The sequence below is a fragment of the Salvia splendens genome, chromosome 2 (genome assembly GCF_004379255.2).
Source record: "Salvia splendens isolate huo1 chromosome 2, SspV2, whole genome shotgun sequence".
Classification (NCBI taxonomy): Eukaryota; Viridiplantae; Streptophyta; class Magnoliopsida; order Lamiales; family Lamiaceae; genus Salvia; species Salvia splendens.
In genome coordinates this window covers 35,787,180-35,805,399 of record NC_056033.1, presented here as the reverse complement: position 1 = coordinate 35,805,399, position 18,220 = coordinate 35,787,180, and the positions used below count along the sequence as shown (strand labels likewise).

The 18,220-nt window shown below is 40.0% G+C and overlaps 3 protein-coding genes across 6 annotated transcripts; 1 reads left to right on the top strand and 2 right to left on the bottom strand.

Annotated features, from left to right (window-relative positions):
• Positions 1 to 3,432: 3,432 nt before the first annotated feature.
• Positions 3,433 to 6,036, top strand: LOC121779148. The gene is made up of 3 exons (XM_042176485.1): positions 3,433 to 3,557; positions 3,672 to 5,740; positions 5,807 to 6,036. Exons 1-3 carry the CDS (start codon positions 3,433 to 3,435, stop codon positions 6,034 to 6,036), a joined length of 2,424 nt encoding a protein of 807 aa, XP_042032419.1.
• Positions 6,037 to 6,182: 146 nt separating this feature from the next.
• Positions 6,183 to 10,684, bottom strand: LOC121792443 (serine/threonine-protein phosphatase 7 long form homolog). 2 transcript variants are annotated; one of them, XM_042190391.1, is made up of 5 exons: positions 10,366 to 10,684; positions 7,899 to 8,729; positions 7,739 to 7,826; positions 7,235 to 7,678; positions 6,183 to 7,154 (listed from the first exon to the last, which is right to left on the bottom strand). In XM_042190391.1, the coding sequence occupies exons 1-5, from the start codon at positions 10,560 to 10,562 to the stop codon at positions 6,324 to 6,326; spliced, it is 2,391 nt and encodes a 796-aa protein (XP_042046325.1). In that variant the 5' UTR covers positions 10,563 to 10,684; the 3' UTR covers positions 6,183 to 6,323. The 2 variants fall into 2 exon arrangements, with proteins under 2 accessions (XP_042046325.1, XP_042046326.1); XM_042190392.1 differs by lacking the exon at positions 10,366 to 10,684 and adding an exon at positions 9,289 to 10,340.
• A 1,391-nt stretch (positions 10,685 to 12,075) lies between these two features.
• On the bottom strand, positions 12,076 to 15,436 carry LOC121765550 (AT-rich interactive domain-containing protein 1-like). 3 transcript variants are annotated; one of them, XM_042161750.1, is made up of 3 exons: positions 14,194 to 15,436; positions 12,384 to 13,201; positions 12,076 to 12,312 (listed from the first exon to the last, which is right to left on the bottom strand). In XM_042161750.1, exons 1-2 carry the CDS (start codon positions 15,067 to 15,069, stop codon positions 12,398 to 12,400), a joined length of 1,680 nt encoding a protein of 559 aa, XP_042017684.1. In that variant the 5' UTR covers positions 15,070 to 15,436; the 3' UTR covers positions 12,076 to 12,312; positions 12,384 to 12,397. The 3 variants fall into 3 exon arrangements, with proteins under 3 accessions (XP_042017684.1, XP_042017699.1, XP_042017691.1); XM_042161765.1 differs by having other exon boundaries at positions 12,076 to 12,304; XM_042161757.1 differs by having other exon boundaries at positions 12,076 to 13,201; positions 14,194 to 15,099; positions 15,277 to 15,436.
• Positions 15,437 to 18,220: the final 2,784 nt, after the last annotated feature.

Sequence of the window (18,220 nt, the reverse complement as noted above, 5' to 3'; positions counted from 1 at the left end):
AAAGTATTTTGATCAGGGGAATTCGAGAAAATGAAATTCATAGGAATCTAAGTAAGCGTTGCTGATGAATCTTCTTGGTTAACTACAATGGTGATACTCCCTTGTTTAATTCTTCATAGAGAATGGTAACTGAGTTATGAGAAACTTTGGTCACAAGCTATTTTCACTTTACGATCACGTCAGATGACCATATGTGGCGATTACGACTCTCTGGTACTCTCGGTTCATCATAACGCTCATCCTCGTAACACGTCGTTTCTGCTTACTTATATGGTAGAGCTAGGTTCTTTATTCACATTGTAATCATATTCTCTTGTTATGTATGTGTACATCGCTTAGCTGGATCAAGGGTATGATCCTTTGGAGTGATTGGATTGTCAAGAAAGACAATGGCTAACCCAGATTATTCATGTCATTGGTACGTAGAAAATGGCATATAAACCCCTACCATCTTTCTAGAAACATCGTTTTGTTCTATGTTGGATTGCTTTTCTCGTGACGAAGTTTCTTTCTTATCGCGTCCTTTTCTTTTCGTCGCTCGGGAAAGCGAGAAATGTTCATACTGTACTTCTAAGTTCGAGTTCATATTGTGTTCTAGAAGGAACGCATAACTATGTATTCTAAGTTTTTGGAAATTTCGATTTCCCCATACTAGCAACATGATTCAATGACTAACTCAAAAAGAGATGTCATTTCACCAATTGGTACCAGATTCGTATACTTTATACTTTCATATTTCAGTACCTTTTTCCATTCAGGAAAGTTACTTCTTTTATTCATGCATTCACAGTCTTTAGCCAAGAAAAGCATACTAACTCTTTCTTTTATCATGCTACCAAATCAAGAAACATCAACTCTTTCTTTAAACATAGTATTTTCATCTGTTCACTCAAATTAACTGCATGAGTTATTTCCCCATTTCAAACTTTCAAACATCTTGATTTTCTTTTGAAAAAGAACAAGTTACCTTTTTCCTCATTGAGCGCGATTGGTGGGAGTGCTAAGAGCATTTTCATTAGACAGTCTAGTGGAACAAGGCTAGACCAAGATTTTCAAAGAAGACTCTCTGGTTCAGAGCGAGAAAGAATGCTCTGATACCACTCTGTCACGACCGCATTTTCTAAGGATAGAAAACACGGTTGATCGCGACTAGGGGAGGATTAAAGAAGCGGGGAAGAAAGGGGAAAACACAAATCGACCATAGCTCGAAACAAATGGGAATAGCTCGAAATAAAATCAGAATTTTGAACAAAATAGACTTGAGTCTTTTAAGATGCACAACGGAAGCAAATGAATGCGGTTCCATGTATGAAGACATGAACCTCCGAGAGTCACAATCTGACTGAATTAAATGTCTTGTCTCAATAGCACTTCCTCCACCACTTCGCTGCTCAACCTGCACATTTAGAAATATATGCAGGGCTGAGTACAAAAAGTACTCAGTGAACACATTGCCGAAAATTACACATATACATTTGAAAATATTGTCAAGCCATCATCACAGTAACACTCAGGGGTTTATTGAAAAGGCCCGAGCTTACTAAAAATATTCACATTGGACTGCAGTCCCTTTTTCCTGTACTTAGCCATATCTGATCACATTGTGCCGTCGAGATGGTGTTCTCGCACGGTCACCTTACATACATGTGCCGGGAAGGTGGCCACCTTCCACGGTCACCTTCTCTGCCCAACATGTCAGAGGTATCCTTGTGCCGGGAAGGTGGCCACCTTCCTCGGTCACCTGCTCTGCCCATCATGACAGAGGTAGCTTGTGTACACTAGTCCGAGCGGGGACACCGCCCTCACTGGGACCCGAATTCGACTTATATCATCATTCATAATTCATTTGGCCTTAGCCAAACAGATAGGCATCATACACAAAACATTTATGGCAAGACAACATCTTTAAAAAAATCACAAACATGTGTTCATGTTTTCATAAAAATACGATTTGTATTTTTAGTATAAGGAAGCTCACCTTGATCGTTTAGTTCCCTTAACTTGAATCTTTCATTCCGACTCCACCCTTAACTCACGGAGATGGCCTTTTGAAAACAAACAACGTACTTAATAGAAATTCACATACTTATAGAAATGCATGCCCCTACTTTATTTCTTTTATCATTTGTTCACCGTTAGAAAATTTTAGAAGCTTGCATATTAATTAAATTGGGAAATTTAATTAATAGCACTTCTTTATTAAATTTAATTATTTCTGTGACTTGAGAACGTCGTCTCCCTCTTTCTTTCCATTTCCTTAGGGGCCGCCCGAGGCGTCGATTGCGACGCCGGTCGGTCACTTATGCCTAAAATTTCTCCGTTGGCTCCTCGTATTTTCAACCACGATGTCGAATTAAAATTCCAAAATTAGAAAAGTACATAATTAAATTATCGCGACCATTTCCCTTCGAAAATATATTTATTTCGGACTTAGGATAAAATTATTCATCCTTTGAAATATTTCGGGATTATTTAAATAATTCATCACAATTAATTATCGACCCAAAACTTAATTAGAAGCCCCAAAGCTTAATTATTTCCCCACTTTATATCTCTAATTAAAAGTTTAAAGCCCAAAATAAAATAAATGGAGTCCAACTAAACAAAATCCAATTTGATTTATAAGGCCCCATTTCTCTCTTCTTCTTTTTTTTAAAAAAAAACAGACAAAGGCCCAAGTCTGTAAAAACACAAATGGCCCAATATTAACTCCCACCACCTCCACGCTTCTCGGGAAAATTCGAAGAAAGGAAGCCATGCAAAAATGTATCCGCCATTTGGACCCTGAAAAACAAAGTTTCCAGACATGGTATAGACGCGAGAAGCTCTCGCGTGTTTAAATAAACACGCATGAAGCTCTTGCGTGTTTTAACTAAACACGCATCAGGATATCGCGTGTTTAACTAAACACGCGACACGCTCTCGCGTGTTTCGCGTAGACACGCGACACACTCTCGCGTGTTTCAGCTAAACACAAATTCTGGTCCAGACGGCAGAGACCTCACTTTCTACTCGTCCAGCTCGCTCAATCTCTCACTCTCAGCGACGGCCAACGTTTCTAGCCGGCGAAAATCGAAGTGAATCCGTGATTTTGTTGCTCTAATTCCTATTTTAAGTGGTGTTAGGTAATTATTGACTATTAATTTCAATTATCATTGCTATATGTTAGTTAGGTATAGATTTAGGGTTTATGGCATTGAACTTGGTATTGAATTTTCGATTTTAATGTTGTTCAATATTTATCTAAGTATGTTGAATTTGTAGTATATGATGTTATGTCGCACTTATTTTGCAGGTTTAATGGTGTTTGTGAGTTTATATTGGGATGGGAAAATTATTCAGCTCCCAGGTTTGGGTGTTGCTTATGATCCCCCTCGTGCAAATTCATTTATTATATTGAATGAAAAGATATCATATTATCAGCTTGTATCAATGATATGTGAAAAAATTGGAATTGAGTTGGATGCACATACGATTGATTTAACATGGAGGCATCCTGTGGTTTTTAGTGGAGTGGTGAATTATATAGCTACACCAGTGGATGCTAATTTGTTGGAGTATATGTTTGGTGAAAATCCACGTCAAATTGAACTTTTTATTGAATATACTCCTGTTACCACTGCGTTGCAATTTGAACCACCTATCACTCATCATGATGTTGGAACGTCTAGGAGAGATGGTTATCCTAGTTTTGATGTCGGGACATCTAGGAGGGATGATGAATATCATAGCTTTGAATTCAACACATCTGGGAGAGAGGTTGATGAACCACTAGATGTACCAAATTTGACATGTGATGGTTATGATGGTTCTGATAATGGTGATGGTGCAGGTGGTTCTGATAATTGTGATGGTGCAGATAATGTTGGTGGTGCAGATGACTCTGATTGTGATGGTTCCGATGGTTCTCAACCAAGTGATTTTGATTATAGTGCAGAATCGTGTGAAGATTCTACAGACGATGAGGCACTTGATATGATGGTTGAGAAGTATGTACAACCATCTGTTCGTGGGGAGCAATCTGTTCCCAACTATGTGCCTGAAGGGTTACCATTTTTTCGATCATTGCCATGTGAAGGCAGCCGAGGTTACTTTTCAGAAGACCATGGATTGGTTGATGAAGATATGTGGTATTGGGATGAGGATAATCCGAGACATATAGATGTGGGAACAAAATTTGATAGCAAATTGCAGTTGAAAACTGCTATCACATTATGGCACGTGGGAACAGGTCGGATGTATGAGGTTATGGATAGTCATTCAAGAAGATGGCATGCAGTTTGTAGGGACCCCTTTGGTCCGAAAAGAAGAGGCAGGGACCTTGGGCAACGCTACCCATGTAATTGGGAGGTTAAAGCAACGTTTAAGAAACGTGATGGTAGCTGGTCTATCAACTCATGGGTTGATCGTCATTGCTGTATGGGAGATCACGATCCAAGTGAACATGTTAATCTTACATCATCCATGATTGCTCTCTGCATTCGAAGTCAAATTGAAAACGATGCAGCATTCAAGCCTTCTGCAGTACGTACATATATCAAAGATAAATTTCACGTGAAAATCAGCTACAAGAAAGCATGGTACTCTCGCAGAAAAGCTATTGAGCTTGTATATGGTGGGTGGGAGGGGTCCTTCAGACAACTCCCCAGCTACCTGACTGAGTTGCAAACTCAAAATCCGGGGACAATCGTTGAGTGGTTGCATGACCCTGTATTGAGTCAAGGTAATACAAAGGTGTTCCGCTACGTATTTTGGGCATTTGGGCCAGCAATAGAGGCGTTCCAAGTAGCAAAGCCGGTCTTATCAGTTGATGGGACTCACCTGCGTGGAAGATTGAAAGGTAAACTACTTGCTGCAGTAGGTTACGATGCAAATAAGAATTGTTTGCCTGTTGCTTTTGCTATTGTCGATGAAGAAACAAACGAGAGTTGGCTTTGGTTTTTGAATCTTGTGAGAGTGCATATTATAAAGCATGACCAGGAAGTGTGCATAATAAGTGACAGACATCAAGGCATTATAAATGCCATGAAGGCTGATGTGTGGAAAGAGGCACCAGTTGGTTATCATCGATTCTGTTTAATTCACGTTAGATCGAATGTGTTACAAAGACACAAAGTCCCCGGAGTGAAGAAATGGGTATGGATAATGGGTGAAGTGAGTGAGGAGCGGAGATATTGGACTGCAAGGCGTGAATTAGAAAAGGTGAGTCCAGAAGCTCTGAGGTATCTCGAAACCACCATAGATAGATCGCAATGGACTATGGCACACGATGAATTTCGTCGATGGGGTGAGACATCTACTAACATGGCCGAGTGTTATAATAATGTGTTGTTAGCTGCGAGGGAACTCCCAATTAGAGCTATCGTTGATATTACATTCTGGCGGACCATCAACTGGTTTGTTAACCGAACGACTCTAGCCAAACAATGTCAGACGCCTTTGACACCGTGGGCTTGGGAGTTATTTCAGAAGAATGACCAACGAGGGAGACGTCATCATGTTAGGACTACAAGCATAGCACGTGGCATCTATGATGTGCTAACCTATCACAGAGGTCCGGGTAGAGGCCATAATATACATGTTGTAGATTACCGTGAAAAGATATGCTCATGTGGAAAGTGGCAGACCTGGAGAATGCCTTGCTCTCACGCTGTTGCGGTGCTGAGAGAACGCAGTGATGACATCTTTAGTCATGTTGATACACGATACCACACAAGTGTTTGGATTCACCAGTACGCAGGTATGTTGTTTAAATACTTTGTATTCTTTCAATTTTATCATGTCTTACATCTGCACGTTTATGCAGCTGTGTTCCGTCCACTCAGACACCAGGATTATTGGTATGAACCTGAATGGACACTTGAATGTTCACCAGCACGGCTACTTCCTCGTTCACGTGGGCGATACAACAGAAGGAGGATACAAAACCAAATGGATGAGCGCGAAGAAGATGCGCCAAGAGCGCCTCCTCGATGCCGCATTTGTGGGGAGACCGGCCATAATAGAAGAAAGTGCACTTTAGGACGTGTTGTGTAGTTATTTTATGTATCAGAATCGTGATTGAGGGTTGGATTTTATTATGTGTTTGAACCAAGATTAAGCCTGAAATGACATTGTTAAGTAATATTGTTTACAAAAAATTCGACAGAGTTTACTTTATTTATTGATCAATCCACCTGTAATAAACAAACAGTACATCTCAAATCAACCAACATATAATAACTCAACAGTACATCTCAAATCTACCAACATATAATAAGTCAAAAGTACATCTCACATCAATCCACCAGTAATAAATATACAATACATCTAATGATATTATTCTACTTAAATGACGAAGGTGTATATTTACTCGGGCCTTTTCCTCTGTTGTCACGGCTAGACCTTCTACGTGGGAACATACCCATAATTGTCTGAGACAAACTTGGTCTGGAGCGTTCCTTATCGGGACGGGATGTATGTGAACTGCTACTAGGTCGATCGAGTTGAACACTACTCCTAGGAGGGTCAATATGCTCTCTCCTCGTGGGGCGCTCTATGTAGGCACTACTCCTAGGAGCAACATCATCATCATCTTCATCATCATCATCATCATTATCATCATCATCAGCAGCATCATCATCATCATCATTTGTCGGAGAGTGCACGATACGGACATCTGAAAAGAATGAATCCTGTGTAGTAGGATTCCATGGTAGCCCAGCTCTATCTAATGGAGTCACCCAACTAGACTGTGGCGCGTCTGACCAAGTAGGAAACCAACTAGAGGGATCTGGTGCTGGTGGATTTTGCATTTCGGGCTCACCAGCAAAATTGTCGATGAGTGCATCCAAATCTATGTTGTCATCTGAATTAATATTTTCTTCATTTGCTGCTTGTGATGACCCTGGCATGTCTTGGGACATTCTGAAATGCCGTGAATAACCATGCCCGCCTGTTCGGATACCTCTCTGGCCAATACCGCGAGCTCTTCGGATAAACCCCCGGGACATATCCACATCAGTGCGCTGTGTGGAAGGTATGATCGTGCGTTCACTCTCACCGCACTCGGTGAGGCAGTTAAGAGCAAGACTGTTAATCTCGTGCAACAATCCTACAGCGTCTGCTGGGTCAAAACCGCGTGACATATGAACTATACGTGCCAATGTCTCCGCCTGTAACAAATAAAACATGCATATTTAATAACATACATACTTTTAAAATGAAACAACAAATATAAAAATACAATACTTACCTGGACTGTAGATGCTGATGCAACAGTGTTCATCCCTACTTCTGGAAGCCTACCCGGCTGCGTGATATATGTAATGGTAATTTTAAAATACCACTCCATGTATTGTCGAGTCCTCATCACCTGCACGTGGTCTGCAAGAGGCTCCATGTAAGCGTTAGTAACGAACTCAGACCTTCTCTCCCAATATTGGATGTAGGCCTTGTTCTGCACAGCCCAGTTCGTCTTAGCCTTTCCACGCCGATTGGTTTTGAAGTGAGTTTCATTGAAACCCCAATCACGCAATTCCGGGATGAACGGCGTGCCTCCAAATTGTCTAACCACGCGTTCAGGTTCATGTGCTTCTACAATAGCCCAACACACAATGTACGTCACAGATCTCCAACTGTTGTTCATATCGAGGCAGGAGTCTGGCAATTGTCGGTCCACGTAGGGCATCCAAATAAACTACAATAACAAGTTTATATTAAAATTACCCAAATATATATCAAACATTATTCATTTTACCTGGCTATTTTGGAGTAATGACAACTGTTCACGATAATGTCGAACCGAATGTTTGGGGGCTCTGTTTATCATATAGGAGCCAGTCCACCTACAATAAAAAAAGTTGTCAATTAAATATGTTGTCATTAAATACACAAATGAGAGGAAACAACAAACTTACATTAAGGCACATGGAGTGTTGTTTGTATGTAGACGTGCCGCTACAAAATCCGGTCTCAAAGTGGGCATTCTCTCCCACACCCAAAGTTGTAGGAGCACCGTCGGACCTCCAATGTCTGTCCTTTTGCCCATAGACGCCTCACACAGATTATGGTATAATGTAGCAAGTGCAGCACTCGCCCAACTAATCATAGAGGCAGCCTCTACATCTCGAAGTTGGGTCAACCACATGAGAGGTATCTTACACCCTGAGCCGTCGGGTAAGATCAACCCTCCCAATAGCACAAGCACAATCATACGTGCCCGTTGAATGTAGGCTTCGTCTTCGAGACCATCTCCTAACGGTTCAATCGCCATCCTATGTATTAGCGCGGATGCCAAGATACCGTTTTCCTTCATCTCGCTTTGAAGGGGATAGAAGCCCAAGAGCTCTTCACATAAACCCCTCCACCCAGATTCACAAAACCCATTTCCAGTGAAGGGTACTCCATCAACACGTAATGCCCATAATATTTGTACGTCTTGTAATGTAATGGTAGTTTCCCCTACGGGAAGATGGAATGTATGTGTCTCTGGCCTCCAGCGCTCAACCAAAGCTGTGATCAACGCATGATCTACATCCAGAGCCTTACCACAGAAAAGTATTCCACCAAAACCAAATCTACAGACATAATCAATCACGCGTCTGTGATGATTATCGATTTCCCAGAAATGTCCTTCAAAGCGCCAAATATTGAAAGAGGTTGTTTCCTGCCCTGCCCACGCCTTGCGCGATATATGACTGTGCTGATAATGCAAAACAGAAGGATCTTCTGGTCCATATCGGGACATCCTAATATAATCAAAATTTAACATGTTTAAGTATAAACCAAATGGTATAAAAAAAATTTAACTTAATAAATTCACTCAAATTCAACCATGTTCAATAATTCACAACCAAATTCAATAATTCAAAACCTAAATATCAACCACATTCAACAAATCAACACCAAATTCAACAAATTAACACCATATTCAACCATATTCAATAATTCAACAATAATTCAACCAAATTCAATAATTCATAACCAAATCAATAATTCAAAACCAAAGTCAATAATTCAACAAAATATCAATCACATTCACCAAATTAACATCAAATGCAACAAAATAACACCAAATTCAACAAAGTAACACCTTATTCAACTGTATTCAACACTTCAACAAAACATCAACCAAATTGAATAATTCAACATCAAATACAACCAATTTCAACATAAAATCAACAAATTCAATAATTCAACACCAAATTCAACTAAATTGAACCAAAATACTTTCTAACCCATGAACCCTAACTATTATACCCACCTAAAAAATACCAATAAAATTCGAAAATAAGGGTTCAAACTTACCTAACAACACTTCAAATTGGAATGGGAGAGCTAAATATGGGATTTTCGCCGCTGCTTTCGCCGATTTTCGCTGCTTTCGGATCTGCGTCGCGTGTTTGGGGTCTGTTCTGCCTTCTGGACGTATTTTGGAAGCAAGAGAGACACGCGAGAGCGTGTCGCGTGTTTGCTTTAAACACGCGAGAGCGTGTCGCGTGTTTGCTTTAAACACGCGAGAAGAAGACGCGTCTTTCTTTTAATACACGCGAGAGGAATATGCGTGTTTCAATTTAAAACACGCGAGAGCTTCTCGCGTCTATACCATGGCTGGAAAGTTTTATTTTCAGGGTCCAAATGGCGGATACATTTTGTCATGAACTCCTTTCTTGGAATTTTGCCCACGCTTCTCTCTCTCTCTAATCGACCAAACCGGTACTACTCTCTCCCAATTTCCGTCGGCTTTCTCCAATTCACCCCACGACGCCGTCGATCGTTCCTCCGTTGCACGTCGTCTCTAATATTCCTTCGACTCTATCTCAGATTACAACAATCCATTCGATTTCCAAACGCCCAATTCCAGAATTCGTCGTGGCTCGCCGGCGGTCAGCCTGTTCGTCGCCTCCGATTTAGATAGCAACGGACCTCGCCGTGCATCGCCGTCGCTGCTGTTCGCCGACGGTCGCTGCTGTGAAATCGCCGTCGTTCGGCGCCGGGAGACGCTGCTGCCGCGCGTCCAGACCCTCCACCATCGCGCCAACCCCCACGCCGGCGGCCTCTGCTCGTCGGTCAGCTACTGCTCACCCCTCCGTCGCACGCCACGTGGGGTCACCGCTGACGTACAGCAGCGCCAAGTTCGGCGCCTGCTATCGCTGCCCTTGTTGTTGTCCGGTGGCTGCTCGATGGTCCCCGAACAGCTCCGAAACGACACCGCTCAGCCCCGAAACCAACCCGAACCACCCCGCAAGTAAAGTTCTTACGTTGATTTCGTGAAATTAAAGTTCGATTCTTTGATTCGGTTTTGTTTTGGTTACTAGATTATTGGATTGGTTACATAGCTATGAGATGCACAAAATTGAGGCTATTGTAGAGGAATTGAGGTACCTTTGGAGATGAGAAACACGCACCGACGGGACCCCAGATTTCCGACGAGATGGTGGCGAATCCGCCAGAGGAGAAAGGACGCCGCCTCTGAATTCTTCGAATTGAGAATCGGTGAAAAAGAAGTTAGTAGGGAAAGAGCTCGTCGCCGGAGGAGCAGTAGATGGCTGTCTTGGGGGAGTCCACCTCCTTCCCAACATTACGTGTATTTGTATGTTTAGAAAGAGAGTGGGGAGATGTTCAGAGGGAGAGATATTTAGTGTGTGTATGTGTGTGGCGGTGTAGAAGTGGGAGTTGAAAGTGTGTAGATGGTTCCCGTAAATGGGAGAGAAATGGATAAAGATCTCATTCAATTTTCCAATTTCTTTTTCTATTTATTTAAATCACTTTTTTTTTCTTTTTTTTTTAAATTCTTTCTCTATGTAGGGAACATTGGTGATACATCGGGCTTCCTTGGGAATATACTACAACCATCGAACTGGTTATTCGGCACTCGCACGTTTCTCCCCAATTGATTTAGATTAGGATTCGATAAATTGGTATCATAAGACTTTTTCGAACTTCCGATGGATATGCTGGGCATTAACAACTTTTATTTTGGATTTATTCTATGGATATTCATCGAAAATAATTGCTAAATAACGCACAAAAGTTATAAGTTGCCTTGTCTAGATTCTCCTCACTTGACGTAAGATTATTTAAAACTTTAGTGCTGCCTTGAAAAATCTCAGTATCAGCTGTACCGTGCTTTTATTTGATCTCGTAAAAACCCCTTATAAAATTCTGGGTTGTTACAGTAATCCAATGAACATAATAAATAAGTTAATTACTAATAGGGCCTTGCATCATTACGTCATGAATTTAAATAATTGCCACAGTTGAATTCGAACCATATTATAACATTGCTAAATAGATAAGACAAATAGCAACAGTATAAAATATAGACTCATTTAATTTAAAATATAGGAAAACATGTATTTTTCGGCTCTATTTAATTTGACAACCTATTTTATTAAATTCAAGTAGTCTTCCCTCCGGCTCACCAAAATAAAGTAACTTTGCAAATGCAAATCGAAGAAGTTCGTGGCTTGCGACTTCTCGGAAATAAACTTAAATATGCATTATTATACAAAGACCACTATAGTTGCATTCTTAAGATAACATATGTAAATTTGAATTTGTCTGGTAGGGATAGAGTTTGGCAGACTCAGTCACTCAGACTCCAACATGAATATTAAATAAAGAACATAAGACAAGATATTAAAAAGTAAAAAAATCATCTCTAATCTTCTTCCAACTTATTAGTAGTAGTATATTTTTTGAACCATTTATATGCATGTGTTTTTTTACTCTTTCCATTTCATTAGTGTTAAGGTGTTTCTTTTGGATACGAAAAATTAGATGAATAAATAAAAAGAGAGAGAATAAATTAGAGCTATATCACTTTGGCTGACTTACATTAAATATATCACCATGTAGATTCCAAACAAGAATTAAACATCCAATAAGGAACTAAATCTCACTTTACGAGCTAAAAAAATTACTCCTACTTTTAATTGTTTCACTATAAAATGGAAGTCTCTGGGCTCCATTGTCAACTGTTAATATTTGCTGATTTGTGGCTTAGTAAGCTGTCGGTTGTTATTTTGTTAATCAAATATCCAATTCGTACCAAGAAAATGCAATAATCTAAATTAAACATGCCGAATTAACTTGCTAGCCAAAACATAAAAAAAGAACGTTAATATGACGAAGAAGCAAATAGGAACTTAACAAAAAAAGCTAGTTCTTGATATTCATAATCATAATGAATTTGAAAGATGATAAATTTTTGGACATACCAAAAAGAGAAATTAGCGCTTGAAAAGTATTGTGGTAACCTTGTTACTAACTGTATGTTTCCACTGCTTCTGACTGTGCTTCAACTATCATATTCAGCCATCTGTACACCTGAAACAGGGCGTGTCTGACTGCAAAACCAAAATGAGCTTTATCGAACCAAAAAACTGCGATTTACACACCTCGAATCAACAACCTATCTGCTACTCGTATGTGGTTTCTTTGGGGAACAAAAAATCGAACCAGCACCAAACCTATTAGTAACCGGCCCATATTCTGACTCCTCGTCATCACTGTCAATGTTGATCGGGCTGGTTCTGTTCTGGATGGCTCTACGTTGGAGCAGGAACACGTTGAAGTAGTAGCTCACCAATGCTTCCCTTCCCTTCTTCGGGAATTGCTTGAAAAGTTCGTTCCAAAAGTATTTTTCTAACGAGAGACGGTTGGACTGCACTGTATGCTGGAACTTGTTCTGGTCTTCTTTTGTCCATGAGAATGCGACGTCCTCTCCAATCATGTCGAGTTTCCATAGATAGAAAGCGGAGCCAAGTTCAAGCTTCACTTTCAGCCTCTTTTCTCTAATATGGAACCTCACACATTCGAAAGATCCAACAAACTGACAGCCACAACATTCTTGCCTTCCCTTTCCGATACGGTCCCTTTCGATTAGACTTTTCTTATTTTGTTCTGCTTTATCCAAAGGCCAGATTTTGGTACCTAACCATTTAGCTTCGCTTTCATAATCCTCACCTTGGAACTCAGGCAAATCTGCTTGATGATTTGAGCCTATGGGGATTCGTTTCTTCCTGCAGTTGCTCAAATAGATTGGGGAGTCAGCATCAGACTGTTTGTCAGCATTATCCTCGTCGGTCTGAAAATCTGAGGAAGATGATTCAGCTCCACCCCGGTCTCTCGACTTCCGATCCTTGGAGGAGAGGAGCCTCTGACTGCATCTTAACCCTTCATCATCATACATGCTCGGGTGTATCTTTTGCTTCTTCTGCAAAGTACGAAGAAATTGTTAGAATTAAGAAACTTATATGTTCCAAGCCAAGTTGTTAAGTAAGCAGAGATGATATATGAGATACCATGTAATGGATAAATATATGATGCTTTCATGGATTTTTGTTTTGTCAATTCAATTATATTTATCAGTCATGAGATCTTTTCTTTAACTCAACAAGCGCGTTTAAAGAATGTCTGGCCTCTATAATGCATGCAAGTCACTGTTGACAACACATGGCTCTACACATGGGGTTTGCAAATCTATACATAGAACACAAATGCACAGATGGAAGTTCTATCACTGGAAGCTGGCTATCGGAGTAAACTTACCAGGTTGCCCTTTTCAGAGACATAAGCAAATCAGAGAAGATATAACTAAAAGTACTGGCTGCATTTGCTAAAAATTAAGAGATAATAGAATGGAATGTCAGCTTGAGCATATTTCCCACTTAAATGATTTCTGGGAAATCAACATATTAGTCTTTTTATAAGAAAACACACGCAACTAACAACTTTTCAGAACATAAAGATCCTTGACAGAGGACAAAATGAAATAGTGGTGATGTGCTCAGCACATGAAGATGCAAACCGACACACACACTTATAGGCAACACGGTGGATACTTCTATTGTCAATCGTGCACATGAACAATAAATGAATATCTCGATACCATAAAAAAATTGACTATCATAAGTCAAATTCGGTGGGGCTGAGTTTTATAGCCCTAGATTGAGGCTAAGATATAATACAAAGAACATGTTAATATACTGATCCCACTTGATATAAGAACTCGGCCCACGAAAGATCAAAGATGAAGGCATTAAACTTCTTACTATTTGATTGGATACATCATCAACCATAGATGTTAGATTACAGCATATCATGCATCTTAAAACTGGTCATGTTGCAGATATATATCATATTCATGACCAGATATATATCATATTCATCAACAGGAACCAAGCATGGGAGTAATAAAATGCAGACCTGCCAAACAGATCGTTGAGACCCTGCATCGACATTCTTTTTCAAAAGCATCGCCTCTCGAATAGTGAGAATTTGCTTCCACGGCAGCTCTCTCCCATAACAGTTCCACTTCTGCATTTCAGGTAAAGGCTCAACAGCAGGCCCGTTAGGATCTTTTCCAACATTCCGTATCCAGTTCAGCAAGCCTGTGTAGCACTCCCGTTTCCTTTTCTTACTAACAGAGCCCTGATCCACTCTCAGATCATCACCATCACCGCCCTTGTCAACAGATTGCTCCTTACCAATATTCACACCATCACTAACGCCATTTTCATCGCTCCCCTTCTCATCAGAACCCTCAACATCAATATTTAACTCCACAAACACTTGATTTCCATCAACAACTTCAAATTCAGTCTTCTTCAACTCCACAAACCCATCATCTCTCTCAATTTTACTCGATACGAAAACCTTCGGACCCAACTCCAACCCCATCAAAAACCGAGTAAAATCGAAACACCTTTCCTCACTCACTCCGTCCTCTCTATATTTCTCAATCTTCCTCAACCATCTATCCAACGCATCCAAATACTTGACAAATACCAACTTCAAAGCAGCTGAAAACCTCGAATCAAGCCCACAATCAGCTGCTACCGAGCTCCACAGCCTATTTTCCGACACTCCGCAATATCCACCTCTCTTCCTCACAGCAATCTTAAGCTTAAGCAAATCAACAACCTGCCCCTCACCAACAACCGGCGGCAGCGGCCTCAGGCAAGAACTGCCGTAAACATGTTCCAGAAAAGCCTTGAGAAATTCCGTGAACGACCATTTAACCTCCGCACCGACATTTTCTTCTATTCGAGCACCATTCTCACTCTCCAACCATCCTGCCATTGTTTTTATTTTTTTCTATGTTTTCAGACCCTAAAACAAATCAAATCCATTTCGCACTGATACATAAACACGTACACAAAATACCGCAAATAAATCGAAACCAGAAAGACAAAGCGACGGTGCATGTGTGTGTGTTAAACTCCAGATAACAAAAAAATAAAATTAAAAGCAAAGCAAATCGAAAAAAAAAAAAGAGAATTTCCGGACCTCCGATTTTGAGATGGGTTTTGGGCGGGACGAAGCGAAAATGGCAAAGGTGTGCGGAAATTTGGAATTTTGTTTTTTGCGGTCCTATGAAAAAAGAAAAGTTTTTTTTGTGTGTGTGAGTGAAGTCCCGCTCTTTTTTTCTCTCTAGAATAGTGAAAGAGAGAAAGGAATGGGCAGGTTTTGAATAGTTTGTACAGAAACAGGGGCTTGTGTAGCAAAACCCCTAAAACTTAAATGTGGAAATAAATGTATGGAGGGGTCATTGGGAAGAGAGAGACGTACCAGTAAACCAATTTTCAATCAAGGTATTAGGGTATCCACAATGGTGATAGCCCAGCAATAGCCCAGCCATAGCCCAGCCACAAACTCCTCCTGCCATATCATCAATACTAAAAATTCTCTTGCCACATCAGAAAAAGCTCAGCCATAGCCTAGCCATATCATAAATAGGGATGTCAATCGGGCCAACCCGTTCGGGTTGTCGGGCCATTCGGGTACGGGCTATTCGGGTTATGATTTTTTCGGGTTATAAAAGTTCGACCCTAACCCTAACCCTAACCCTTCGGGTTTCGGGCTAACCCACCGGGTTATTCGGGCCAATGCGTATTTTTAATTCTTTTAATATTTTCAAAAAATAATACGTATTTTAAATTTTCTTTAATTATATACATATTTTTAATTAATCATTCAATAATGAAATACATATTTTTAATTTTCTTTAATATTTTTAAAAAAGATTAAGTTATTTAAATTTAAATAACTTATTCATTACATAATTATTTACAAAATATCTATCAATAGTATGTTTATGTTTATGTATTTAAAACATAAATCAACACTTTGTTTCAAAATTCAAACATAAATCAATTCGTAGAAAATTAAATAAAATTTTCATAACGTGAGAGGTGCATCGTAGATGTAACAAAAATATTTTGAATTGTTAAAGAGTGAATTATCAAGATGCTACCTAATTGGAGTAACTCTAAGAATCATCAAAGTACGCATAATTCAATGACGAAGCGACGTCAAAACACTTTGCACTATTATATTGGAAATATACTAAAAGAAAGCTTTTATATACGCGTATTTATGAATCCATGAACCACATGGTGATTTTTTTTGTGATCTTATATAGTCGGTTGACGTATTTGGGTTTTGCATAGTTTTAGAGGGTTGTCTTGGATGATTTTGATTATATTTCTATATTTTGGTATGTTTACATGTTTGTTGAGAAATGATAGAAAATTGATTAGAAAATGTACACAAAATATGTGGATGTGCAGCAGCCTTGTTTGAGTCAATGTTTCTCGCGATTTTGAAGTCTGATAAACCTCTAATACATATCATTCTCTTCGTATTCGAAAGAGCTTCGCGTGGATATATTGTACGCCTCAATCGGAGCTTTGTAGAGAAAGTTATGACCGTTACAAAAACTGCTCGCTGTGCAGAAACCTTCAACCCGACGGGCCGACCCGTAACCCGAACGGATCAGCCCGCCTAACCCGACAACCCGAACGGGTCAGCCCGAATGGCCCGATTTTAAATTCGGGCTGCGAAATTACAACCCTAACCCTGTATTTTTATCGGGTTATTCGGGCCGGCCCACGGGTTCGGGTTACATTGACATCCCTAATCATAAATAGCCCAGCCACATCAATAGTCACATCACTAATAACACAATATACGGAATTTAATTTACGAGACATATACGGGAAACATTAATAATACTATTTTAATTTTAAAAAAAGTACAATAAATTAAAAAAGTACAATAAATTTAAAAAAGTACTAAAATTTTAAAAAAGTACATTAATAATAAAAATTACATTAAAAAAAGTACATTTTACAAAATTACATAAATAAAAAAAACTAACTCCGAGCAGTCCTCCGCGCCCATAACTCTTCAATTAAATCCTTTTGGAGTCGAATATGAGCTTCCGTTTGGCGCATGTCGGCATGTGCTTGGAGGAGGCCGGCTTCATCGTGAGGTACCCCACTCCGTGCGTTGGGGACGGCCACGCCGTGGCTTGGACCGGCTTAATTTCTCGGTGTTGATCTTGTATAGAAATTAAGATAGAGAGAGTACTCGTTAATACAAGTGGTGCGAATGAAAATGAAGTGCAAATCGCGTATATATAGTGTCTCGAAAATTTTTAAAAAAAAAACAAAAAAACCGTTGGGCGATGCGCTGGGCGATCCCGACGCTATAATGGCGCCGAGCGGATCGCCCAGCGCCCGTCGACCGCCTAGCGCTAGGCGATTTTTAATTCCGAAAAACCGCTCGGCGGTTTTCGGAAGCTGCAATGGTTCGCCTAGCGACCGCCTAGCGCCGGCGCTCGGCTAGGCGGTGCGCTAGGCGCCATTGTGGATAGCCTTAGGGATTTGGGGATGGCTCTTCTTATTCTTCAATTCTTGACCCCCTCCTTTTTCTCTTTCTTTTCTTTGCCTTCCAAAATTTGGACAATAGCAATAGATCAGTCATAGGCCAGTCATAGTCTAGCCACAAACTCCTCATGTCACATCATCTATACTAAAAACTTCTCACGTCATATCATCAGGACAAGCAACTGGACAAGCAATAGGCTAGCCACAATAAACAAAATTATAAAAAAACATATAATTAACACTCACACAAAATATGGAATTAAATTTATGACACAAATACGGGAAAATTTAATAATAATATTTAATTTTTTAAAAAAGTACATTAAGTAAAAAAAATTACATAATTAAAAAAAAGTAGATTAAAAAAATTACATAATTAAAAAAAAAACTAACGCCGTGCAGTCATCCGCGCCCACAACTCTTCAAGTAAATCCTTTTGGAGTCGAATATGAGCATCCACTTGGCGCATGTCGGCATGTGCTTGGAGGCGGTCAGCTTCATCGTGAGGTACCCCGCTTCGTACTTTGGGGGCGGCCACGCCGTGGCTTGGACCGACTTCA